The 25,206-nt window shown below is 43.2% G+C and overlaps 1 protein-coding gene across 2 annotated transcripts in view; it reads right to left on the reverse strand.

Annotated features, from left to right (window-relative positions):
- The window catches only part of kif26ab (kinesin family member 26Ab), a 67,861-nt gene extending 42,655 nt beyond the window's left edge, over positions 1 to 25,206 (reverse strand). The window contains exons 1-2 of one of the 2 annotated variants that reach the window (XM_042218214.1): positions 24,740 to 25,206; positions 22,614 to 22,832 (exon numbers count right to left, since the gene is read on the reverse strand). In XM_042218214.1, the coding sequence (XP_042074148.1) occupies positions 22,614 to 22,832; positions 24,740 to 24,874 (354 nt within the window). In that variant the 5' untranslated portion in view covers positions 24,875 to 25,206. Of the gene's footprint in view, positions 1 to 22,613; positions 22,833 to 23,075; positions 23,371 to 24,739 lie in introns of those variants that run through there. The other variant, XM_005916730.3, reaches the window with a different exon arrangement.

Here is a 25,206-nt window from a genome sequence, read left to right on the forward strand (position 1 = left end):
GTTTAGATGCGCAGCCTGCATGCAACTTAAAACTGCTGATCCCCCCCAAAATAAATCAGACATGAAGTAGAGTTTGCAGAAATTAGTGCTAAACTGAGAAATTAGTTAACATTTTCTACTTGTTAAAGACTTGTTAGATGCATGAAATAATGCATCAGCTCTACGCACTTTCACATTCTTGATCCTCAACATGAATTCAAAGTCAAATATTTGAATTCTGAAGTTTGTACTTGTCCCAGAGAAAGTATTTGTTAACATGTTGGCCTGAAAAACTAAAGACATTATCCCTGCAGCACTCTACAAAGCTCAGAGGGATTAGCCGAGCATCCCACAGAGACAGTCCTCGCATTAAAAAAAACACAAGTGAAATGTGGCTGCTATTTACTTTTTGCAGTTTTAAAAGAGAACACCACACAGACTTCAGCTTATTACTGCTTTTAGCGATGGTGTCCAGTAGAGCTTTGTCCTCTCACTTCCTCTCTAAGAAGGCTTCCTAGGGTTTCCATTGCTGTTTGCAAGAACTAACAAAAGTATAAAACAGCCTTGGGGACTCTGCGCCTAAAGCTATAAAATTTACATATAATAAGTGTCCCATTGTGAAAACATATGACAACCTACTCTCTGGGAAGCTGGAAGCATACAGACCTATCATAAGTAAAGGCATAGGAGGGGAAAGAATATAACTTTCTGTCTGTTTTAATGAAACTAACCTTCACAGAAATATACACACACACCTACACACACAGAACTAGAGAGAGTCTCTTAAGAGGCATAAAGAGGCACTACAGGATTCTGCCCAGAGGAGTAGTGGCCTAAGACAGAAGCTCACAGCCCCTACATAAATGTTTATGAGACCTTTGCTCCTTAGAACCTCCGAGGTGATCAGGAGGAGTGAAGCTGCGGGGAAACAACAATCCGCTGCTCTAATGCAGTGCCACTTAATACAGCTAACCCAAGATGGGCCCAGAGACCAAAGAGGCAGGCAGAGGGACTCTAAATCTCCTCCCTATGAAAGCCACTCAATACACAGACTTTTAGATTACCTTTCCCTGCAAACAGCATTAATAGTATGATCACGCAACGTTCCAAGGCAACCTTCTGCAGCCTTACAAATAAAAACAGACTCTTTTCTGCCATATATTTCCTCTCATCTCATAAAGACACAAAAAGCAATATAGTTTAAGTCATGCTCAATCTATTCTTTACTTTATTCTTTACCTAAAGCACAATCATGCAAGAGAACCATTCTGGTTAATGATCTGCTATATTGGCTGCTTACTTTGCACATGGACAAATGTGGGCAGGACACAAGCACAACTAAGAAATGCAGTCAGAATGTAGAAAATCCCATAAATCCGACTCTAAATGAGAACTCTGGGGTGACAACTGTCTATGGTTGATCAGCTGTCTATCAAATGGCTGTTGTACATCCCAATGAGAAAAGGATTTAAATGTGAGAAGCTTAAGATATATGAAATAGGATAGAGCTTTAAAAATGATATCTAATGCTCTTTGATCCTGATACGTGAACAATCCCGGCTGTTATGCTCAAACAGGATATTTATGCACAAGACAGGACAGTTCTGCTGAAATAAGATCAAACGGTCTACGACAAATTGGAGTGAAATATGAAAGCACCGCTGGCTGCCGTTTCCACAGTCTAGTCTGGGTTCATGTATACGCTTCTTAGACAGGAAATTGAACCAAAGTCATAACAAACCAACTCCACCCCTTAACCCTTTTACCTTTCGACCACTCCTTACCCACCTCAGGGTGCTGGTACATCGAAGAAATCAACACCACCCCCTACCCATCTCTCTCTCTCTCTCAGTGTGCATTGTTAGGTGTTGATTTAGGGGAGCTAATAAAAGGACACACAAAGCTGAGCACATCTGCTATTCAGTTAGGATTCTGGAGGTTAGAGAGCAGGCTTCTCCTGTAAAGCTGTCTGTAAGCTTTACGTATGCTCGTTGGAGTGAATAAAGGGTCAGGGCCAGAAGGCTTATGAGGTTGATGATGATGGGTATATGGAAGAGAATGATGTGGGTAGGTGGAAACACAAGGACAAATCCATATTTATGTGGTACATATTTCACACACAGATCAGAATTCAGGTTTGGATGTAAAAATATCTCAAGTCAGCTGAAAAGTGGCCATAGTTAGGCATCGAAATATTTCACCTACAGGTTTGTACCTTTACATTTAAGCAGTGTGAGAGCTTGTGGATAAGGATATCAGAGAAAACATGAAATGTATGATACATGAGCGCACCCACCCCCAAAGCCATATTGTTTCTTTTATTATCCATTTGATCTATTACTGACGGGTGCAACTGGCAGCGAGGAGTAGCGCTGCTGCAGAGAAGTCTGCAACGCTCTGCATCAACACAACTCAAACGCTCAAATCATTCTGGTTGGAGAAGAGGCATGGAAGCTACTTTGGGGCTGTTACCTCTTGGCCATTGTTACTGTGGGAGACGGTTTTGGCTTTTCAACCCAAGGCCTGTCCACTGAAAAATTAAGCAGCACAAGCAAGGATAAAAAGACAGTGAGGAGTGGGAGGAGGTAGGCCAGGGTTGCGGCCCTTGCCCGGAGGCTTGTGGGTGGCTGTGTTGGTTTACTGCCTGACAGCATGGATCTTTATTAAACTCTGGGGACAGATGCTGCAGCCTTATTATGGAAAGGAGCTGTGGTGAGCACACTAGAGAGAAGCCCTGCTTGTGGATTCAACCTTTCACAGCCCTTAGAGACATAAGTTTGTCTTTGTCCCTCACACTAACTGTGATGAAAAGCAGGGTAGCAGCAGCAGGAGCGATGAGCCACCCGGCTGACTAGCTCTCTGGGTTGATGGAGAGTGTCATCACAGACATCCCATGCCCAGAGGCTGATGGAAACAAGCTCAGCCGTAACCACTTATGGATGAGGCGACAGGGAGAAAGATGTGCATGATTTCACTCCTGTGTGTCCTCAGGGTAGAAGCAGAACTGGTCAAAGTCACACATAGGTTTTTCCTCAAATCACACCTCATTTACCTTGCCTTGTCAGAGCGCCTTCACTCTAACCAGACAAAGGAAAACTGCCATCTAACAGTTTCCGCATTCGGTCTCTGATGTGCTTCTCATGTGGAGCGCTGAGGCCAGATATTGCAGGCTGACTCAAATCAAGGGAAGGTCACAGTGATTTGAAATGCATGAGGCCCCTCGCTAGCCGAGACACTTTTAGGCACGCTCCATTGAAAGTAAAATACTCTGGGAAACTATATTTTCTATTCCAGTTGAGCTCAACAGATATTTCCCAGACATAAAAGCGCCCCGTGACCCTCTGCAGCTCCAGCAGAATAAAAACAAAGCAAAATTGTACCAACATGTATCGATGACGGAAAAAATAAAGTGGAAAGTTCTGACATTCGACGGCCAGCTGCCGGTCAGCTCATATCTGAACAGTTTTAGAGCTGCCAGCACTCGGTGGCATTCTGCTGTCGGTGATTTGCTTTAATACTCGTAACATCTGTGAAGTCATTCACTACTCCTAAGTCCTTTGTGTGCTCACCTCAAGCATCCATTAAACTGAAAGACCTGCCAGGTTAACTCTTAAATTCAGTTTAAGATTTCTACCTTGTTCTTTCAGGTTTTTATTTTATTATCCTGTGAACACTGGAAGCATTCCTAAATACGAGTCAGTACAATGTCGTGCTGCTTTATATCTGTCCTCTCACCAGCACCAGTCCTATTTACACATCACAATTCTTAAGTACTTCCTACTGACTTTCTTGTAAACTCAAGACCACACAGCAGCTGCCAAATCTAATGCCCTTTCAACTCCTGACTTTCCCTTCCTCTCCTGCTCTGTAAGGATGTGACAGAGCTACGTCTGTTTACCCAGCCTGAGATAGTGTTGACCTAAACCACACATGGCCTCCTGAAACAGATTGCCCCCCCAATAAACCGCAGGAGCCCACTTCAGATCCCAGGTTGAGGACGAGAGCTTCCACCAAGCCCACTTTCCCACAGGTAGCACGGCTAAATCTGACAGCCATGTCGGAGAAAAACGAGCGCAGCTGCTGGCCTTGCCCCGAGTGAGCACTGGGCATTAAGGCAGATTACATTCCCAGGATAAAAGCAACCACAGTGGTGTAATCCCTTTCTCGCCCTCCCCTCTGCTCCTTCTCAACTATCCCCACCACCTCCACTTCTACGACTCTACTCACATCCCCTGAAGGAGCGGAGACCCGGAAGGCCAGCAACTCTGATTAGATATCAGGTAGAGCTTTTAGTGCCACAGCATATCTAGGATACAGACCATTAAATTTAACCACTGCCTGCTCGGAGGCAGAGAAGACAATGACTCAGGATGTCACACTAGCATGCTATTTAACTCTGTGGGAACGCCTTTGGTAGAACACAAAATGGGACGGTTCAACAAATCACATCAAACAGATGCTTGTCCCCGTCTGCTGACTCGACAAGATTAAACAAACCTGTAATAAGGCTTTTCCCCCAAACAAGGCAACAGTATCTCCAGCAACAAAAGTACACTGTCATTACCTACCTGATAATACCACCTCAGACACACACACACACACAAAAAGCATACACCAATACAGTAATGAAGTCATTCATCCTCTGTGGCTGTGTGAAAAACTCTGAATGCTTCATTTTTCAGCCGCTCTTCTGGGATTTTATTGGAGCACAGTAGGATTCCATGAAATGATGATGAAATATCTCTGGTGGATCTCCAGCATTTCTCATGCGAAATCTGGCTTTTATCTAAGCGCGGCTACATTTAGGCACATATCTCATTATCTGAGTTTAAGCTTTTTGTGAGAGATGCGGTTACAAAATCGATTCTGCTCTTGCCTTTCCGAAGCCGGGGTCTCACTGCTCCTCTTTCTCTTTGCCTCCTACTCTCGTGGGATTATCCCATATTTTAAGCTGAATAACTTCTATAAATCACAAGAACGCCTTGTGGTTTTATTAATGTAAAATGCCAAAGGAATGAATACCAATTAAGATATCTTGTAAGTCCGGGATTATTCATGTTCTAAATTACGATCTTTTAAACGTGATGTTGCAAAAAGTCGTTTCATTCTTGTATTCTACTGAGAAAAAAAAAGATAGCTTTACATAATTCTCCAGCTATCGTGATAAAAAAAACTGCTTATAACAATGCCAAAAACAAAATTACAATGAACAAATGTCTCCCTATTGATATAAAACAGATTACCTTGTTTTGAAAAGTGCATCCAATTTTTGATCTTCAGTGCAGCCAAAATTTCCTGTATTGCACATCTGTTCAAGAAGAGCTTATGTGAGGAAGAGGCTGATGTCAGTCTGCCTGCCCTGTGTGATTTAGTCCTTTCCTGCCTTGAACCGTCAGTGCACTGCTAACAGAAAATGCAAATAGGCTTTCCCCCTTAGTGACACTTTCAGCACCACCTGTCCACAATATCACAGAGATAGACTCTTTGATGAACGGACCCAAGATGGCAAATAATCTGCCACTGGAACGAGCACACAAGATAGCCTATAAAATGCAGTTTTTTGAGATCGTGGAGGTCTGGGTGGATTTCTTCCTTTGCTTGGGGATTACTCGGAGCACGTTACAGCTCATTGTACACTAGATCGCATCCGACAGATTCTCTGTCATCCAGAAAACCAGATGTCGCTGTCAATCAGTAATAAAAAGGACCACACATTGACCCAGAGGTTAAAAACAGATAGAGTGAGATGTAATCATTCATGACTGTGTGTTCCAAACCACCCTGTAACCATTAATGACGCCATATAATGATATGTCACTCCTCCATATGTTCGTCCCATTTATAGACGTGTAATATCATAAAAGGTTCACTAACCCCGTCTTTACATAAGAAGGAGAAATGGGTGAAAACCGTCCGTTGATGTGTGTGTGTGTCTATATTTGCTGCCCCTTGTGTGTCTCTTTACACCACACCCATCCATCACTCCAGCCTTTCGCCACTTGGCCAGTTAATTACCTTTTCCTGTTCACTCACGCACATAAAGAAAACAAGCCCCTTTCAGACTGTTTGGACAGACTTCATTCTCCCTCGCCGCCCCCTTTCCAACATCTTTTTCTTCCTCTCTCCTCTGTGGACACAAGGCAGCCTTCACTGCCCAAGATCCGTCAAGCTTTCATCAGCTTTGGCCAGGGTCAGAGTGCCGGGGAGGGTCAAACTGAATTCAGCAGCGCTGCAGTGAGAGACTTTAACAGGTCTCCATAAGACATCCGGTAGTGAACGATCACTGCTTAAACTCAGCGGCAACTGATTTGAGTGCTGAGTGCACAGACAGAACAACATCGACCTCTGAAGGTTTCACATTCGTGGAAAAAGTATTTTTCAATTTAGCAGGATAAAACATTATATTTCTCACTCCCCTGCCCAGTGCTACAGCAGAGGCTGTCTGGCAGCGGCGGCGGCGGCAGCAGGGCTGCTTGCTATGCTGTCCTCGCCAGAGACGCAGTGAATTGTGTTTACGTATACCTGCACAAGCCATTGTGCACTTCTAATTAAAATGGCTGATTTTTTTTGGCTCAGAGATGCTCTCAAGGTAGTTCCTCTTTTCCCCCAACCAGACTTGCCAAAATGAGTGTGTAATGAAAAATTCAACAGGCAAGCTGTAAAGGCAGAAGCCAGGTGTTGCTGTAAACTGCAGGTGAAAGCAAGGACAGAAGGGAGGAAGGTGAGATTAGAGGGAGGGGAAGAGGGTTAAAATAGTCTGGCAGCTACACAGAGTGCAGGGATAATGAAAAGTATATAAAAGTATATAAAAAAGGAAAATGCATAGGAAGGAATATCCCACTGCCTCCAATAGCAAATCTTTGTTTTATATACTGAATACACTTATACACTGTATAATCGATGCTTATCTGCTTTATATTTAATTCTTGTAACTAAGATGTTGAGAAAAATGCTAAAAGGCCCACATTATCCAGTAGCTTACAGCATGAGGCATATAACTCTTATACATTTAAAAAAGAGTGGAAATCTGAATTTATTCCATGCATTTGTAAAGTCCTCAACAGTGTGCAGGTCTGAACTTGTAATCAGTATTCCTAACGGTCCACTAAAGCTCGTTGTAAGATCTATTTTTGTCCAAGTACCTACTCTAAACTCTCACCACAGAGCACATGATCCTGATACAATAGTTCTCTCCAACAGTCCAAACCGCTACTTCACTTGTACTTCACTTCAAAATGCTTTTTTTTCTAAACATTTTTTCAGTCTAAACGCAGCGATGACAGCCACCTGCTTCTCCTCTGTCTGAACTGTCACACCAAGAGAGCTGCAGTCGCTGCAGTTATGTTGTACGGGGGGAACATTTTCATTTCGACTGGAAAACGAGCACTCCCAGGTCCCCGCAGTTTATTTAGAGAGAAAAACAAACCTCTGCTAAAAGCTCACGGCAACTAATCTCCATCGGAGGGGTAAAGTGTGACAGCAGTGAACAGCCAGACGCGTGGAGTGCGCATATGAGTAGTTAATTATCAAAGAAAAAATGCAAAGGGAGTTGCTCATGCTCAAACAGAAGTAATTGCACACAGCATTTGATCAACATCCTCCAGATCGCATAATGGAAAAACTCTGGGCCTAAACATCAACAACATAATTAAAATTAATCATTTTCAGATCAACATTTAAGTAGTTTTTTCATGCTAAGCAGCACATTTAGAATGCATGAGGTATAACATATGGATCTCTGCACCTCATCTTATGTCCTCATTGCAATAGTTCGTCCCTCCTCTTTGGAGAAAATGCAAAGCGATACATACTCCTAGTGATATAAAAAGAAAGTGACGGGGAGTGATGACAAGGTGAAATGTTGAGCATCCTCCAACAATAATTCTGTACAGTAATTATGCTGGCAAGCTGCCATGTGGATAATTATTATTCATTTTTCCGTTCCTGAGTGTTTGTGAGTTTCGGTCTCCCTCCCCCTCTCTGTCTCCTCATAGACGGACTCTGTATCTTTGTATTGAGCCACAGTAACTGGTTACTGATGAGCGTGGCACTTTTGCGTTTGGCAGATATCTAAATTCTCAGCCAGTGCAGGATTATGTGAGCAACAGGCTAACCGATTAACATCACAAATGTGCAGGGAGTATAAAAAGAGCTAAAGGTGAGGCCGACATTTTTGCCTCGCTGAAGAACAAATCCTGAGCCAAGGTGAGCAGTGCTGAGCATTCCTGTCCCATCCGCTCCCAGTCTGCAGAGCATTATCTCAGAGAGTGACACGCTTTGTGTTTTCACGAAACTGCTGTGTGTCGGCAGAACAATGGAGCAGCAGAGATGCGAGAGGCGGAATCAGTCTGGCGCAACAGCCTCGTGTAGGTACGGCACAGAGAGAGAGGGGGGGAATACTAATTTATCATGAAAGATGTCATTACCATGCCAATGACTTCTCAGAGAGCACAATCATCGCTAATAATAGAAATTTAAACATCAGCGTAGGGCTTTCAGACAGGAAGTGGTGTGTTAATGGGAAACTGATGTGTGTTTATGAGAACTAGACACCAAACTAGACATTGGTGAGAGCACTGATAGAAGAAAACACAAAGATAAGCACTAACCAGTATCTGTTTTGTTTTGTTTTTTTTGGGGGGGGGGGGTTCTTGCTAATTGAGATGTCTAGACACATTCAGTTGAATCGCAGCAAGATAAGGAGGTAGGCGGAACTATCTCGGAGGAGCGTAGCACATACTAATCCACTTATTGAGTCTGAAGGATTTTCATTCACAAGCCTCGAAAATGCTTAGCTTATCAAAATTCTTTCACATGCACATTTTGCCACTTTGTTTTTCAGGAACAATAGCATCCTGCAAATGGCCTTATGGCCTACAACACTAAGCTACTCCAGCAGCTTCACTTAATATTAAAATGAGACGGTGAGGATGAGTTGAAGTGAAAGGCAATTTTAAACTATTTTCAACCTTTTTGTCAATTTTATAGCATCCGTTTGAGTCAAAAACACAGATTTAACATTATGTTAAGATGAACTCTGTAATCCTTTGAGATGCAATGAAGTTAAATTGAAACAAGACTTGTAGATGCAGGAAATAGTGAAGCAATTTGAAAGTATTACACAAGCTATTTTCACACATGTGCTGCAGCCTAATTTACTAAACATTGCACAGAGGAAGTGAATGTAAATGTCTCCCTAGGACACCATAACACACGATTGTGCCCACGCATGAACAGTGCAGGTAAATTTCCCGAGAATTCACAGCAATAAGAGGGCATCGTGTGTCCTGCCTCCTGCATCATCTACACAGGTGTCACCCCTTACCTAAACCAAATGCAGCAATTCCAGTTAGTAGGACCACATCAAACACAGAGAATCTTTTGCTGTGTGGTATGTTTGGAGTTCACATAATGCCAAAATGATTCTCCTGAAATTGTCTGGACTGAATGGCTTAGCTTGGTGCCAATCTAGCCTTTTGTCTGCATAACCAGGGACAAAACTGTCCTCATCATCATGTCTGGGATGTCAGCATGGGCGGACAAGGATATCGCTGCTGTCACTTCACATAATGAAATCAGTGGATAAACTTTTGAGTTGCTGGGGACTTTGTTGAATTCTCACTATGTCTCTAAAATTGTGCTCTTCACATTTTTAGGGGTGTTTTTTGTATGTAATGTCACAACACTGCAAATGTCAGTAAAAGCTTTGGAATTCAGCTAGAGTGAGACACTCACGATTCTTAAAGAAACAGTGGGAGAGTCGGCACAGTCTGAGTATTTTTGGCTCAAGGGCACAATGGCATAGATCTGAGTCCGTCTGTTTCCAAAGACACTAAGCGAGGTGAGAGGTGTTATACTGTCTATGGCAGAATGAATGTATCTGACCCTTTTTCATCCGCTTCCATTGAAAAATGAAAATATTTATGAATCGAGGAGAATGCAAAAGAGTCAATACACTCAATTCATGGTGCAAATTCATGCAAGTTTATTTTCATTTTGTGAAGTACACTGAAACAGGTAGTGGGACTTGGCAATTACATCATTTAAGACTGAATCAGATGTTACGTCAGTGTGTGCTTGAGCTACAAACACACAGAAACACACGCTCCCACATAAGTGGGTGTGGGGATGCAGAAGCATGCCCGGTCCATGCTCGGGGTTTGATTGCAGGGCTGAGGGGTCAAAGGGTAACTAATTGCGCGACTCATGGAGGTCAGCATTGGTGTGGCCTCTTGCCAAAGCACTGGAACACCACCTGAAGGTCTGTCAAGAAAGACAAATGAACTCCGACCCCCACTGCTGATGACATCGACCCCAGCCAGCGAGCGCACGCCACATCTTAATCTGGGTCTCGGAGACAGGGGCAGACGGCTGCCGCTGATCCAGATGTGACGTGACAAGGGCGCTACTGATGTTTTGTGTGTCTTTTTTTCAATAAGGAAGCACTCCTAGTGGGTCATTCCTTCATGTATAACTTAAAGAATTATTGTGGTTAGACTGGCCTGATCGTGCACACAAATTGCAGGAAAACAAAAGCAGAAAAACCCACTCGGTATAACAATAGGATTCCTGTGCATGGAGCTGTTTTGCTTTTAGCAATGCCATAAAGAGCTAAACTTAGCCCTGCCATCAATTCCTGGAATGCCACAACGGCAACTCTCAGTTTTACATAGTGACTCATCAAAGTAGAGAGAGATGATTATCATTTTTCACAGTCAGTAATTAGCTCGCTCCCTAATCAGGTGTTTGTGCAGTACGCCTGTCCATACCTTCTTATTAAGCAATATCGATGCATGCACTGGAGCTTTTACCTGCCGTGCAATCAGCAGTAAGCCGCAGCCTGAACCACAGTGAATCTGCTGGAATGCACCCATTGTTGCTGTGTGTGTGCGTGCACGTGTGTGTGTGCCATCCTTTTGTAAAGAATTAACAAATAAGTGTGACGGATGGATAAATCACTTGACGAGCCCTGCCTGATGAAAAAGCCATTGTGATTGAGGTCTAGGGATCATCCAAAACAAAAAAAACAAAAAAAGAGCATCTCGCTTTCATGATTAACAGAATGTCGAAAAGGATTTCCCTTCTTAAACAGACATTACAATCATGTGAGGCTAATAGCCAAAAGGACACAACCAGATGGGACGTCTCCCTCTCTCCTGTGCTGCACCGTTTGAGAGACAAAAATGACCCAGACCTGTGTCAACAGCTGGGAAAAGCATCCCTGCTTTACGAAAGTGATAAAAATAACACTGAAGTACCCCACTGTGGGTTACGCCCAGAACAGGTCTGTTTTTCCTGGCCGGGAGGGTCACTGTCAGACAGAGCTGGACCTCCAGCCAACACACATCAAGGCGGCACTTTCCAAGCCTCCATTTTCGCCCCTCTCTTTTCCTGTTTTGACAGGAAACAGGAGATGATAACATAGTCGCACAAACAAGCAGAGATTGCCTCCGACCTGCTGCCGTGCTGTCCTCGTGTGGCAGCGAATGTCTGTTTTCTTTAGAGGGCCTCGTGTCCGAACATAGGAAAACATGCACTCGCTGTCTGCCGCGAGCGTGAGCATGAGCATGAGGCCGCCGTGACGCACGGGCTTTCGCGCGGGCACACCTGACACACACATCAAATTCACACCTGTCTTTACATCAAGCCTGAGTAACCTTTCCATAGCCTGGCACGGTGTCTTTTGTGCGCTGAGCACTTCCTCACAGGATCCCAGCGGCGTGCCAGCACAGCGTCACACAAAGAGCTGCAATAAAACAGACCACCAAAGTCACGGACACAAGACTGAAAGAGGAAAGATGAAAGCTGCGGTGGTCGCCACGGGGAACCAAACATACACGGAGGACGTGAGCAGAGGAGCAATGTCAATATCTGGCAAGGGGGGGAAAGGGTAGGGAGGGGAGTGGCACTGGCGTCAGCAGGGTAGCTTTGAAGGCAAAGGGAGGTGAAGATGAGTAGCGTCTCCTGTCCGAGGCTCTTTTTGGAATGTGTGCCTTTTATGTTGTCAGGAAGCACACTGTGGTGAGACACAACAAGTGGAGTGATGGGGCCATTAGAGAAGGCTTTGTTGATGGTGTGAGAAGCTCAAAGGCACGGGACACTTTGATTGCCCTTTCTGATTCCCCTGTACCCTTTGTTTACGAGCTAATTAAGCATTGTTCAACTGCTGCAGGAGCCTCGAGTCCCCCCATCCCTATAGCACCATGATGACTTTGAATGGTTACTGTAGGGCTTTTACAGCACCCCTAATAAGATAACCACTAACGTATAAAACACTTTCTGCTGCAATCTAGTGTGGGAACCAAACTCTATATGCATACGTTGTGTGCCTGAATGCCTGGCAATAGCTGAAAAAGAGAAAATGCATAAAAGAGAGGAAAACAGACACATCACGTGTAGTCCCACAGGTCAAATTCAGTTCAAATGTTACTGCTTCTTTGGGAGTTCAAGTGTACCCCAATTTCACCTCTCTCCTGGACATCACGACCCAAACAGATCCTCTCGCACAAAAGGGATGAAGACATAAACGCCCAGCGTGGGACAGTGAGGTTAAGGGTTCAGTGGCTGGACAGAAAAAGCAGGAGGAGGGCACCGTCTCGCTACATAGATGTGGTAATGACCGTGTGGCAGCAATGGAGTTTGTGGAAGATTGCTCACAGAGGAGTGGATTTTGTGTAGGAAGGAATGCATTCACGTGGTGGTGAACAGGTACAGAGAGGTCAGAAAAAGCACAGGAAAAAGAAAAAATGGAGAGAGAAGTTCAAACTATCATTTCTAGCTAAATTAAATTTGTAAAAAGAGATGCGTTTGAGGTCAGGTCAGCATAGCTTAAACAGGATTGCTTAAATGTGAAACTAAAGATGGCAAAAACTGTAAATAAACAATAAAATGTAGTGTTTAACACCATCTAGCAGGCCCTCTGGCTGACTTTGAATGATATTAAAGCATGATCCTGCACTGTGAGTTCTGGCGTTTATGATCTCCTTGTTGCATCTCCTGAAAGACACAGGGGAGGGTTGAGCTGAACAGAGCAAAGGATCAGAGCGCGAAACACAACTACAGCATCCACTCCTGCTTCGAACAGTAAAACTTGGCAGGAATTTGCCAAGGCTACAAGTGCAGGTGCTCTCCCCAGGAGCTTCCCCCCTTTTCATCTGAGGAGGGACAGCATTTCCGCGTTGCACAGACATGTTCAAAGGTATTCCAGCAATGTTTTTTTTGTTTGATGCATAAATTTAGAGCGGTAAACAAAAAGCTGCCATCTATCATGTTGATTTAGAGGTGCCTGATAGAGGCACCGGGAGTGAACACTGCCAAAACAGCCACTGGCAAAGCGAATACAGCTGAGTACCTAAAAGACGGCACGTTAATGATGACAATTTCAGGCAACAAAACAACAGCATGTAGGAACAAAATATAAACTGAAAGCATCTCTGAATGAAAGTGATTTCAGAGCAGTAATCAGGGGTAGAAGCCGCTGTCAACTGAGAATGTGGCAAAGACACAATGCTATCGGTAAATCTACACACATATACAAACACTCACTTGATGACAAGTCCCTCCATAGGTTTTTGCCCATCATCAGCATGTTAGCTGGGCACTTACCTTTGAGTCTGCACTGTGAGGCCTCCCCGGCAAGTTCCCCGAAAAGCCAGGACGGCTCTGCTTTTATAGGTGGTACTGAACTGATACTGAGCAGCAAACGCAGAGGATGGAGAGGCAGTTTGGGACTCGTAAACAGAGAGGTTTAAGTTTAAGTGCTCGACACACACGAAGGAGATAAAACAGCCCAGAGCTCTTCAGCAAAGAGAGTGACATCATAAAATAGAGCGGCCGTAACAAGAGGGGAAGCATAAAGGACGGATCTATTAATGGGAGAGATGGTTCATAGGAGAGAGGCAGGGGAAGGTTTACTCCACGAGCATCTGCTGCTTGGGAGTAATGACAAGCTCGAGGTGGCACAGTTTATCAAGACAGTACATATCTGCTGATCTGAATATAAATCTAATTACCCTTCATTTTCTTTTTGTTTTTCCAACCAGTGACCTCTAAAGTGATTGTCATCGTGATACACTGTAGCTTATACATTAGCTCTTACTCTTTTCACTTTGCAGCCTGTTCAAAACACACTGCTACAGATTTCAAGCACTTTTTTCTTTATCTTTTTTATGATTTTTTCGTGGCTCATCGAGAAGAGATTAAAAAAAAGGTCTGCAATCACACTTTTGTGAGTTTGTCTAGCAGCAAAACATCATTGTCTTATATTAATGTCGATTTTACAAAACAAAATCAATAAAACTTTTTTTTTCACATTTTCCCAAAGTATAAAAGTCTAAGGAAAAGGACTTCAGCTGCCAATCACAGACAAACAACGCAGCTATTTTATGACTTTTTCAGTTGAAAATCCATTATGAAAATCCATACGGCTGCGATTGACCTTTTCGTTGTTCCGCCTGTTGAAAAATTCAGCGACAACAATTTTCCATTGGAATAAAAGCAACTTTGATGCCATTTGTCGAATGCAGGGCTATGCCATTTCCTTTCAAATGTCAGCAGACAAATTGCCAAGTCAGGTCATTTGATAATGAGAGAAAAGTCCAAATTGAAACACATTTCTTCTTTACTTTAGCTTCCTCTCACTACAGAAGGTTTACCTGCTTTGATGCTGACATTATTGATATTCATATACATAATAATACTTAGATGCTTAATGGCATTTTAGACCCTGATATATAAGCTAGTGATAAAACACAAGGGGTAAAGAAAGCTCATCATAACTAACCCCAGCAAGTACTAGAGTAATGCTACTGGATGGTTACCTTCTCCATGACCACCACCAGGCCAATGAAGACAAAACGCCGACAGTAATAAAGCAATCATAAATTGGTAGTAGTTAAGATCAGAAAGACGGATGCATTCAGCAGCAAACTGGAAAGGATGGAGGGACTCTGACTGTGCTTCATCTCTATCTTTTTTTCCTCTGGTACTTTCACACACATTCACACATCATCAATACCCACGCTCATCCTCACACATGGGGCGGGACACTCAAGCGTGAAATGAACATGAGCAGCGTGAACTTTGACTGGCATCTTTTTTTTATATACCGCGCCAGGATTTATGGAGCACTATATACGTATCTGAATGAGCTCCTGACAATAAAGAATAGCCTAAAGCATAGCTGGGGAGTCCGGTGGAGATGAGTTAACACAAGCCATCTACAAGTCACACCACAACTCATCGCTGTCCATCTGCTATTACACAAACACAAATAGAATCAGAGAGAGATGCATGCACACTATTGCTCTGACACATATGGGGAAATATGACATGAAAGCAGACTGGTGCACTTACGGAGCAGCTGCAAACAGCAGCCACAGTTTACTACTCTTGGCCACTCAGGGGCTCCTCTGGGAATAAAAAGAAAGAAATATTACATTGCCCAAACAACAAACATGATTGCAGGCATGTTGCAGAGAGTAATTACTTTGCTTGGAGGTGCAGAACAGTCTTTTAGGATTCCTTTAAATTCTCTAAACAAGCCAATTGTGGATAAAAATTACCCGTTTTTTAAAAAAAATGTAATATGTAAAGTGACACGTCCTGATTAGTGATCTCTAAGCTTCTTATTCACTTGCTTCTGTAGCATCTAACTCTTCGAGTGGCTAAATATTCCCAAAGAGGCCACACACTGGCAACTTCATGAACTGGAAGGTGAGAAGTAGATGCTCCATTAACATCTTGCAGAGAGGAAAACAAACAAGGCAATGTCAAGTCTAACTCAGGCAGAATACTCAACTGATCCACTGTTTGCTGTCAGCAAGAGAGCCACGCCCAAAACAGCCCTGAGTTTGCTGTCTGCACATCCATCTTGGCAAGGATACACAGTGCTGGCATTCTCTTTCAGCACATTGCTATAAGCCAGGCGATTTGTCTGCTACCACAAGGCCTTCTGTCAATTGAGTGCGTTTTATGGAGCCAGCAGGAGATTACCTCCAACTCAGTGCTCCTCAGTGTCTGTGTACCATGTTGAAAATTTATCTCAACAACTATGTTTTTTCTACCTCCCAATACTCTGAATCAGACTCAATAATGGAGTGCAGTCTGCCTGGATTGTGTACATCTCACTTCAACATGACATATGGATCCAAGCGCCAGGAGTACCAAGAGCGCATGAAACAAACACACACGTGCAATTTTTTTTTTTCACGCTCATATTTACGCACGCGCACCTCACCCTAAATGAACAAGTCAAACTGATTAATTCCCACTGGTTAGACTTCTTGTTGCATTCGTGTTCGTTGTTCACTGACATTTCTGCCTTTGTTGTTCTGTTCTCATGCTCTGCAGACCTGTGCAGTGCCGTAACACATTGGCCTGCCAGCCTAGACTGCAAATCCATTGTTTCATTTCAGTCTGGCTCATTGTAACACATGATCCTTCACCAAATAGCAGCAAACCCATTCAGACACATGTTATTATGTATGGCAATTATTTTTCAAACCCACTAAGAATAAGAAGCCGACACGGGATATAGGTGTTGTCACAGTCGGAGCATTACAGGGTGCTTTGATTCAGCTTAATCCTGTAAAGATGACTGATCATAAAATAAATGGGATACTAGCGTAGTAAAGTAAACATGCATCTGTGAACAACTGTTGACAGACATTTTAAATATTACTGCACTTAATTAACATCCAATCAAAAACACAGAGAAGTACAAAGTATTTCGATTCCAGGGGACATATGTTTATTCACATTTTTTGGGATATAAAGACCATCTCTGTTTCCCTCTCATTAATTTCAATTACTCATGCCACTACAGACAGGTTAGCTTGGCAAAGCGACTGGAGCAGGTGGAAACAGCTATTATTCTATCCAGTTTTTAAAAATTGTTACTCCTGTCAAACAGTGCCTTGTCATTTTTTTACACTTTTCCTTTCTTGTAGATAAAATAAATGAGATGCATGTTCATTTGTCACCTGCTATTTTCAGGTGATGTGTTATGCCAAGATGCAAACGGTTTGCAGCTTTATATCTAACACGTCAGTCATAAGAAGGGCACATTCACCTTTAACTCCTTGCAAGATAATAAATTAAGAAGTGTCAGGAAAAGTGAGATTTCCTGCTTTTTATTAAAAAAGAGAATTTGTATTTGGTCAGCATATTAGCCCATGATTAAGGGCACAAGATTCATGTTAGGACAATAAAGTGACTATCTGGTGAGGCCAGGACCAAAGGTCAAAACTGAAGGTGCTGCGATTCTTCGTTTCCAGGTATGCCACAGCCAGAGAAAGCTCTTTTTGAGTCATTTAAGGTGATCTTTTCTAAATAGTGACAAAACTATGACCAGCCAAAACCTTCAAACATGACAGATGAAATGCCCTTAATAGAGGCGTGCAATGATTTTTAAATGAACTCTCGTTACTGTTAATAACGCATATTCCCCTGCCGATAATGCAATGATTTTACAGCTGCAGAAGCCTGGTAGTTGCTTTTACTCATACAGAAGATGGGTTAGAAACAAAAAGATTCAGATAATGTATTAAACACTGACATAAAATTTTAGTTCCAAGATTTATTCTTGCCTGCTTAATTTGACCTAATACCTTGACAGCAATGACTTCAGTTTAGATACAGTGATCTGCTACTTGTGAGACAGAGCTGTTCTTGTCTACATTTCTATCTCTTTCTAAATGCAAAGCTCACTTATTGGGAGTGTATATTTACAGTGAAGATCTAAGATGGAAAGCGATAACTGGAAGCAGCAGGGTAAATGCCCACATCTAAACAGCTCTAAAAAGCTTTGCTCACCTTGACAGGTAACTGTGGGAACATCTGCACGGCTCTCTGTAGACACTGCAATGGCATGCAGTAGCAGCAGAAAGGGCCAGATGGCCAAAGGAGGACACATTCAAGCAAATATGTGCGTGTGCCTGCTTGTGTGCGTACATTATGCGTGTATGTGTGTTAGTGGGCATCTGCTGGGGAGCCTCAGTCAGCTCCTGTTTCATCTTGCTCCTCTGAGCAAGGAGTGACATGCAGACTTGAGGAATGGAAGTTCCAGGTGGAGAATTCCGCAACCTCCTCCAACAGATTCCTGCGGTCTCCTCCTGATGAAAGGTGATGAGCATCAGCCTCACTGCAGCTCACTTTCCATCCAGACCCTTCAGACTTTGAATCTGTGCACCTTGAACCCATTTTCTGCTCTCTGCCTCATACCAATTTACCCTTGCAATTGTGATAAGTGGCAGACTGGCCAGCGACAATTGGGGTCAATTCACTTTCAGCTCACTAAATTAAAGATGTAAAATGAAACTGCAGCAGACACAGTGAAGATGTGGCCTTCATTCCAGAGTTGCCTGGAGGTTAAAAAATAAGGTTTGTGGCCAGTAAAAGTGCTCTGAAAGCAGGACCAGCTGTGAAAATCTGGAAGCAAGAAAGTGAATGAGAAATTCTTTACACTCCTTTAACTACTGACAGAGTTGTTCCACTGTTCAAATTTAAAGGGCTCTGGGAGCACTGGGCAGTTCAGAAGTATAGATGAAGATGAATAACAGGCTGAAAAATAATGGAGATGAAGGTTTTTGGAGGAGGTTTTTTCAAGGCAATTAAATTCCTGCAGCGCTCACAGTACTAACTTTGTGCTTTGTTCCACTGAGAAAAGAAAAAGGCGCCTGTCAATTCGGGGTGTCTTAGACAAATTTCGGTCTATACTGAAAAAGTATTGCCATTCCCGCAACACCCAGCACTGGATAAATGAAGCTGTGGGGATTGGGTAAAATGGCAGTACACAACTGCATGCTGCTGAGGCTCCCATATATAGTACAGCATGGTACCAGCATGACTGATGTCTATGGTCTCTGCACCACTTGACACCAGATTATTGCCCTACAGTTTAATACAGCCACATGCCATAAAGCAGAAGTCACACCGCATGCAGGGATAAAGCAAGAGCACAGCTCAGCTCAGAGTCTCTTCTATTCTCCTGCCTCGTCTCTCATCTCCTCCCAGGCCCGTTGCAGTGCTCGCACTGCTGAGCAGCCGCACAGGCACACACATACACGTATCAGCGAGGGCCTCGGGGGCTCAGGTGCTTAGAGGTGAATAGAATAATATGGCCATGCTCTGTTTTAAGTCTACGTCAGTTTGGGTTTTCACTCTGTCCTCTGTCATCTGCCCTCCTACAGCGAAGCTGCAGTGTGCTCTTGTTCCTGCACAGGTCAGCTCCTTGAAACCTTAACCCACCATAAAAGCTGAGAGAAGTGACAGAAATGTCAGAGGGCAGTCAACAAAGGAGAGGTAACGGGAACCAGGCCTGCAGAGCTGCAGTCATTTACCCATTTCTCGCCTATATGTTTTGGACACTTTTAAACACACGCTCGCTTGTGCAAAATAGCAAAATATCATTCCTGAATCCTTAGCTGTGTATTCTGACTCACCTATCTCTGGTCATCATAAATCAAAGACAAACATGCTCAGAACATGCTATGCCAGTAACTGTTTGGCCTGGAAACATTTGTTGGATGACATAAGGTTGATTAATTTCCTTTCTGTAGTGTTTCGGGAAATAAAACCTGATCCAAGACAGTTATATGGATTCACTAACGAGGCTGCACTTTAAATGGATCGAGGGTCAAATAAGGAGCAAAGCAGGAACAAATCAAACATGAATCCCAGTGAGTCATTTGTGAAAATTACCGTTCCTGTAATTTATGAATTCATCATGAAAAACCTGGCAAAAAGGCCTCGTGGTTCAAATTAATTTGTGCAGCCACATTCATAGTCACATTCACTCACCCTATCCATAATAGGCTGGAACACATTGTGCATATATCAGCAGTGCATTGTATTCTTGGTTAGCTTGTGGTTTGCTCTCTATCAGCAAGATTTAACTTGATTCACTTGCTCATTATACTTTGATCTGTATGGTGGCCGGGGCAGAGGTCAGTGTCTCACTTCCCTCATGGCAGAGGTGAGGCCTGGCTGCAATAAAAAACACCAACAATTCAGCTTAATCCAAATCTTTAAACCCTCACAGGCCCGCAGGACATTCTCTGTTAAGCAGTCAGCACACTCGTGCACTCCACAAGGTCCAAGGCTGGTTTTTACATTCATAGGCATCTTTATTTATGATTGTCTGTCAGCACTGACCTGCAGTGAAACCTCAGTGCAATGGTTTGGAAAATGGAAATATTTAAAATACGTCCACAACTCAAAATTTATATTATCAGTAAAAGTACAAAAGTCATAGACATCATTTGCAAATAACAGTTTTCATATTTGATCTTAAAAATAGTTTAATGGTTTTGCAGATGCACTTAGTCCCTTTCTTACTGAAAGCTAGGTGGAAATTGATACCTCACCTCTCCATATGGCGCTAAGCTTTAGCCGAAAGCTGGCTAATTTAGCTTGCAGTAAGAAATTAACAGGTTTCTTTGAAACTGAGAGTCAAGCAATCGTTTTACTTTGTGGCATACCTCACCAACTGCTGTGTCCAGCCACAATAAGCATGCTAGAATTAGGAAATCCAGACTCTCTGTTGTTCTCTAGTCAAGGCATTCATTATTGTAGGTTTTAATTATGCAAATTAAGCAATTGAAGTGCCTTGATTAAATAAAGTCTGGTGGTTGTCAGCGTCTCTTCTTTTTTTTACCTGTCCTTTCAGGAAAGGGCACTTTTCCACGAGACTTTTCATTATCTTCTCTCTGAATAACATAAAATGTGTCAAGGCAGTTAAAATGTAGGGGTAGTAGCTCGAGGACCCAATTTCAGAAAAGTTAATTTAGGCTTGACCCCCTTAGCGTGATGTCATAAAATGGTTATAATCAGAAATTCATTGTAAATGTTATGCAAAAATCGTTGCTGCTGCTGCTTTGTTGAACATTCAAAGCAAGTGGACTGTGCACAAAAACATCACTGCATTGCTGCAATTGTCCACTTACACCACTGGGCTCCACAGAGCCACAATAAACAACAGCGTGGAGGGGAGAAGGGCTTTACTTCCCCGAGTTTCTTGTTCCTTTAGACCCAAACAGGAAAATGCAAAAGCTGTCTGGACTTCAATGTGTGTTAAAAGTCAGCTTTCCCTCCAGTCGCTTCATGTCTGAAAGCACATTCACTTGACCCAAACACTTTTCCTTGAATTTTTATCTACTCACTACTACTACTGTATTCAAACAATAAGTCTACGGCAGAGAAGGGGGGGGGAGGGATGCCTGGGGACCAAGCTGACTTCCTCCTCTCAAAAACGGGACGGCGGGCGGATGGGGAGGGAGGGGAAGTGTGACCTCAGTAAACAGTCTCCGCACTCATTTTTCCCATGACGGCCGCAGACACAACACTGGCTGAACTCTAGCAGGTATCCCAGCAGGCCACCTGAATAACCGTGTTGACCTTCTTCCCTCCATGGAGGAAGTAATTTGGAAGCGATCATCCATAACTGCATCCATCCTATGAGGCCCAACAGGTGAGCAGCTCAAACTCACAAAGACAATGGTTTTATTATCCTTCACCTAGGGGAAACCTATACCATAACGCTGGTACAATAACAGCACCCTGCCATCACTGTTTGCCACCCCGGAATTAAGGCGCAATTTAGCCATCAACAAGTGCAAAATACGGGGCAGAGGGGAAGTCTTCGTCTCTTTCTTCAGCCCAGAGCACCTGTTGAAGGCCACAAAGTACTGCTGGAGGGTCCCACACTAAAAAAGGGGAGGTCAGTTCCCAGGGCAGATAATAATAGTTAGGGTTTGGCTAATGTGTGGACTTAACCTGAAACCTGACTATAGATCTGATACACTCAAAACCACCTTTAAAGATTAGACCACACATACAGGTGATTCAAACCGGAGCACAGGTGCTGTCCAAATGTTTCCTTCTCCCTTATGTATTCTGTTCCTGTATGAACATCAGGTGCAGGCGTATTCAGGGTGAACCTTGTAGAGCAGTAATCCAATCTAACTTTGAGACTTTCCCTCTAAAATGGTACAACAAAGGAGAACCGACCCTGGGGCAAAAACCAGCGCGCCACAACAACAGTGGTCTCAGGGCCTATATTTAACAGCGGTGGGAATTGTGGGAGCAGCAGCACAGGAACACTTTCAATGCACAGCGAAGGTCGACTGGGACTTAACTTCCTCCTCAGTCTCCAACGTGAGCGGGGCCTGCTTGTTTCGGCCCCTTCGACCCCCCCACACCCAACAGCAAAATAAAAAGATAAGCATTGTTTAGCCAAACAATAGGCCACTTTCAAAGTCTCAAAAGCTTCCATTTTCACATCCAGAGCCAGCATTTTGAAGTCAAGTATAGCAATAAACAACTTTGCAAGTGGACTGTGAGAGCTTTCTTGGTGAAACATTAGCTGGATCTAATTTCACTGTTCATGTTTCAATGCGAAGAGCAGGTGCAGGTGGACACAAGCATCACTACAGAGCTCCTATCACTATTCTGTGGTAATAGTTACTATAATTTGCTTGCTTGATGGCTTTTTATGAAAATTTTACCATGAATTACTGTAAAGCAGAAGCGCAACTTGGGTGATCACAGTACTTTTCAATGCAAACAAAAAAAGTTAAAATGTGAGCGACAGAATGGGCTAAAAGATTTCAAAGATTACAAATTATAACACCAACCTTCAGTGAATTCTGGTCAGCCAGAGCTAGCGCTTGTTTCTTCAGCTCTGAGACTTTCTTCTGGCAACTTTGGCAAAAGCCTCCCTTCTCCTCCGACTCGGAGATGGGAACCGACCCGGCGCCCTCAGGAGGAGGTCGGCTGCTCCATTGCGCTTCCTCCGCGGAGTGAAGTCTTTTCCTGGGGGTCGCGGGAGAGTCTCCACCCGGACATCCCTCCACCTTCGGAACAAGCAAAGGTTTGGTTAACTTTTGAGGTTTCAAAAAAGAGTAGTTTGCACTTAAAAAGCGTCCAACTGTGACGGTGAAGCTGTTTTGCCTGTACCTTGACAACCCGTTTGAATACAGAGCACCTGAAGTGCGCACCTCACAAAAGCTGATGTAAATAAAAACAATGCAAACTGTATTTAAGAATAAGCAAATTAGGGTTTTTTTACACGTAATCCTGTGCAGGGAGACACTTACAGTGAACACGCGGTTGTCATGGTCTCCACCATCAAAAGCTGAACTGCCCCAAGAGGAGCTCATTCTCCCAACTCAAGGTTGCACCTTCAGGAGAACGTCTTGAAACTCATGGATACTGTGGCTGAAAAATGTGAGGCCGAGCCATAGGCTGCACCGAAGACCGGACTGAAGGTTATCAGTCATCTGTCACATCGCACCGGACCGGTGGCGGCTGGGCGAAGGCAACTTGTGAGTGCGCCCCATGAAGCTCCAAAGTTGTGGAGGAGTTTTGGTACAGGAGGGCACTCAGCCGTGCGCAGGAGGCGGTGTTACTCTCCGAATGGGAGGGATAAAGAAACTTCCCTGCTCATGCGGCAATCGAGTTGTCTGTGAAGTGAACCATTATCGAATATTATACTAATTTAACTGCATAAAAACGTTTCCACTATTTCTTTATTGAAAATCTCAGTAGTTTCTCTCTCAGCTTGCTCTATTCAGTTTATCACGCGCGGATTTAAATAGCCATAGTCTAGAGTACAGTTTTAAAGTTTTACAACTGTATTAAATGTAAAAATATCTTAAGAGATATAAAGAGATTAAAAATATATATATTATATATGAAAAATATAATACTAGATGCCTTAATCACTTTAAGGTACCCAATCTGTTATTTGGGGGGATTTTGTCGCATATAGAAATAAAATTGGTAGGTAGGGCTATATAAAACCCTAAATTGGAGCTTAATTAAACTAATGTCAAAGACAACATCTTACATGAATGATAATGATAATATGAATCTTCTTGCAGGATTTTGTGCTTTATTCGCTTTCAGGGTGCACCGTCAACTGTTGCCTCTCCGGGAGCAGGGATGTTTGTCGCTGATGTTACTCTGGCGCCATCCTCCGTCAGAAATAAAGAACACCAGCTCTCAAATTGAAGAGGGTGGGCTCTCCACGGTTAAATATTTAATTGGTAAACTTTGAATATTTCATGCGGGTGATGTAAGCGACAGTCGCCACATGCCCTGCTGTCCTGCACATAAGAAACGGTTTCTCTTTTTTCTCTCCCCATAAAAAGATTTTAATTTATTTCACTTTTTTCTCGTCCAATTCTTTTGCACAAGTCATATCAGCCAATGGTGACGTTTTAAACGTAAATATAACCTCCAATATATGTTTTTATCGTCGGCTGCAACATTTCTCGGGGCTGAAAGGGGCTTGTCAAAAGACACTGGAAGATTTATTATTAGGAAATTAAAACTTAAATTAAACAACGCACCTTGTAATAAACATTTTTTCCACACCAGCTTATAAGTCATATTTAAATATGTTGGTAAGTTGTCATTGAATTGTCTACCAAGCCTTATAGGTGTATTTTTCCTCGTTTACTTTAACAGCAGTTAAAGAGAATTTAAGTTAAGGCACTTTTATTTGCTGCAAAATGCTGAAGAAAGTATTGATACGCAAAACTGGAGATTCTTGAAATCAGTGAATGAAGCTGGAGGTTAACAGGGATCGCAGATGCTACGAGGTGCTGTTCACGGTCCTGAATAGCGGACAGGACCCGTCAAGCGCGCATCATTTATCTGGCTCGTCACTGTTTCCCACTTGTGCAAACAGCGCTCCAGCAAGAACATGCTCTCTGAGATAGCGTTTGTTTCAAACATCCCTTGAGAAAACTCTTACCTTTGTTTTTCTCTTCAGCAGGTGACTTGTAAACCCAAATATAATGTCCGAGTCGACGAAGAATGTCCCCAGGTCTATGACGCTGGGGTTGGGCTTCCCAGCTTCGGGAGACCCCGGTGAGTTTGGTAAAGCCATGTGGGCTGCAAGTGTACCCTAGAAAATATTCCACTCCCTGGGAAACCTATTTGATTCTTACAGCCATCTATTTTATATGTCTCGTACCCCCTAAAAAGATCCAAAGGGGTTTTTAATCCGGACATTCAGTCATTCAAGCTGAGCGCTCGCACGTGTGCGTAAAATAGCCACGACTTCCAGCAGCCCAATAAGAGGGAGGGAAACAAGCACCGCAATCCATCCGGTGCGCAAAAAGGTGTTTATATCCACTGAAATACTTTTTTATTATCCATGATCTTTGAGTGCTATTGCAGGTCTGAGAGAGAAGGAGCACCTTGTGCATCTGCTGCACT

This window comes from Haplochromis burtoni, unplaced genomic scaffold (genome assembly GCF_018398535.1).
Source record: "Haplochromis burtoni strain Fernald_Lab_line unplaced genomic scaffold, NCSU_Asbu1 Contig_16, whole genome shotgun sequence".
Taxonomy (NCBI): domain Eukaryota; kingdom Metazoa; phylum Chordata; class Actinopteri; order Cichliformes; family Cichlidae; genus Haplochromis; species Haplochromis burtoni.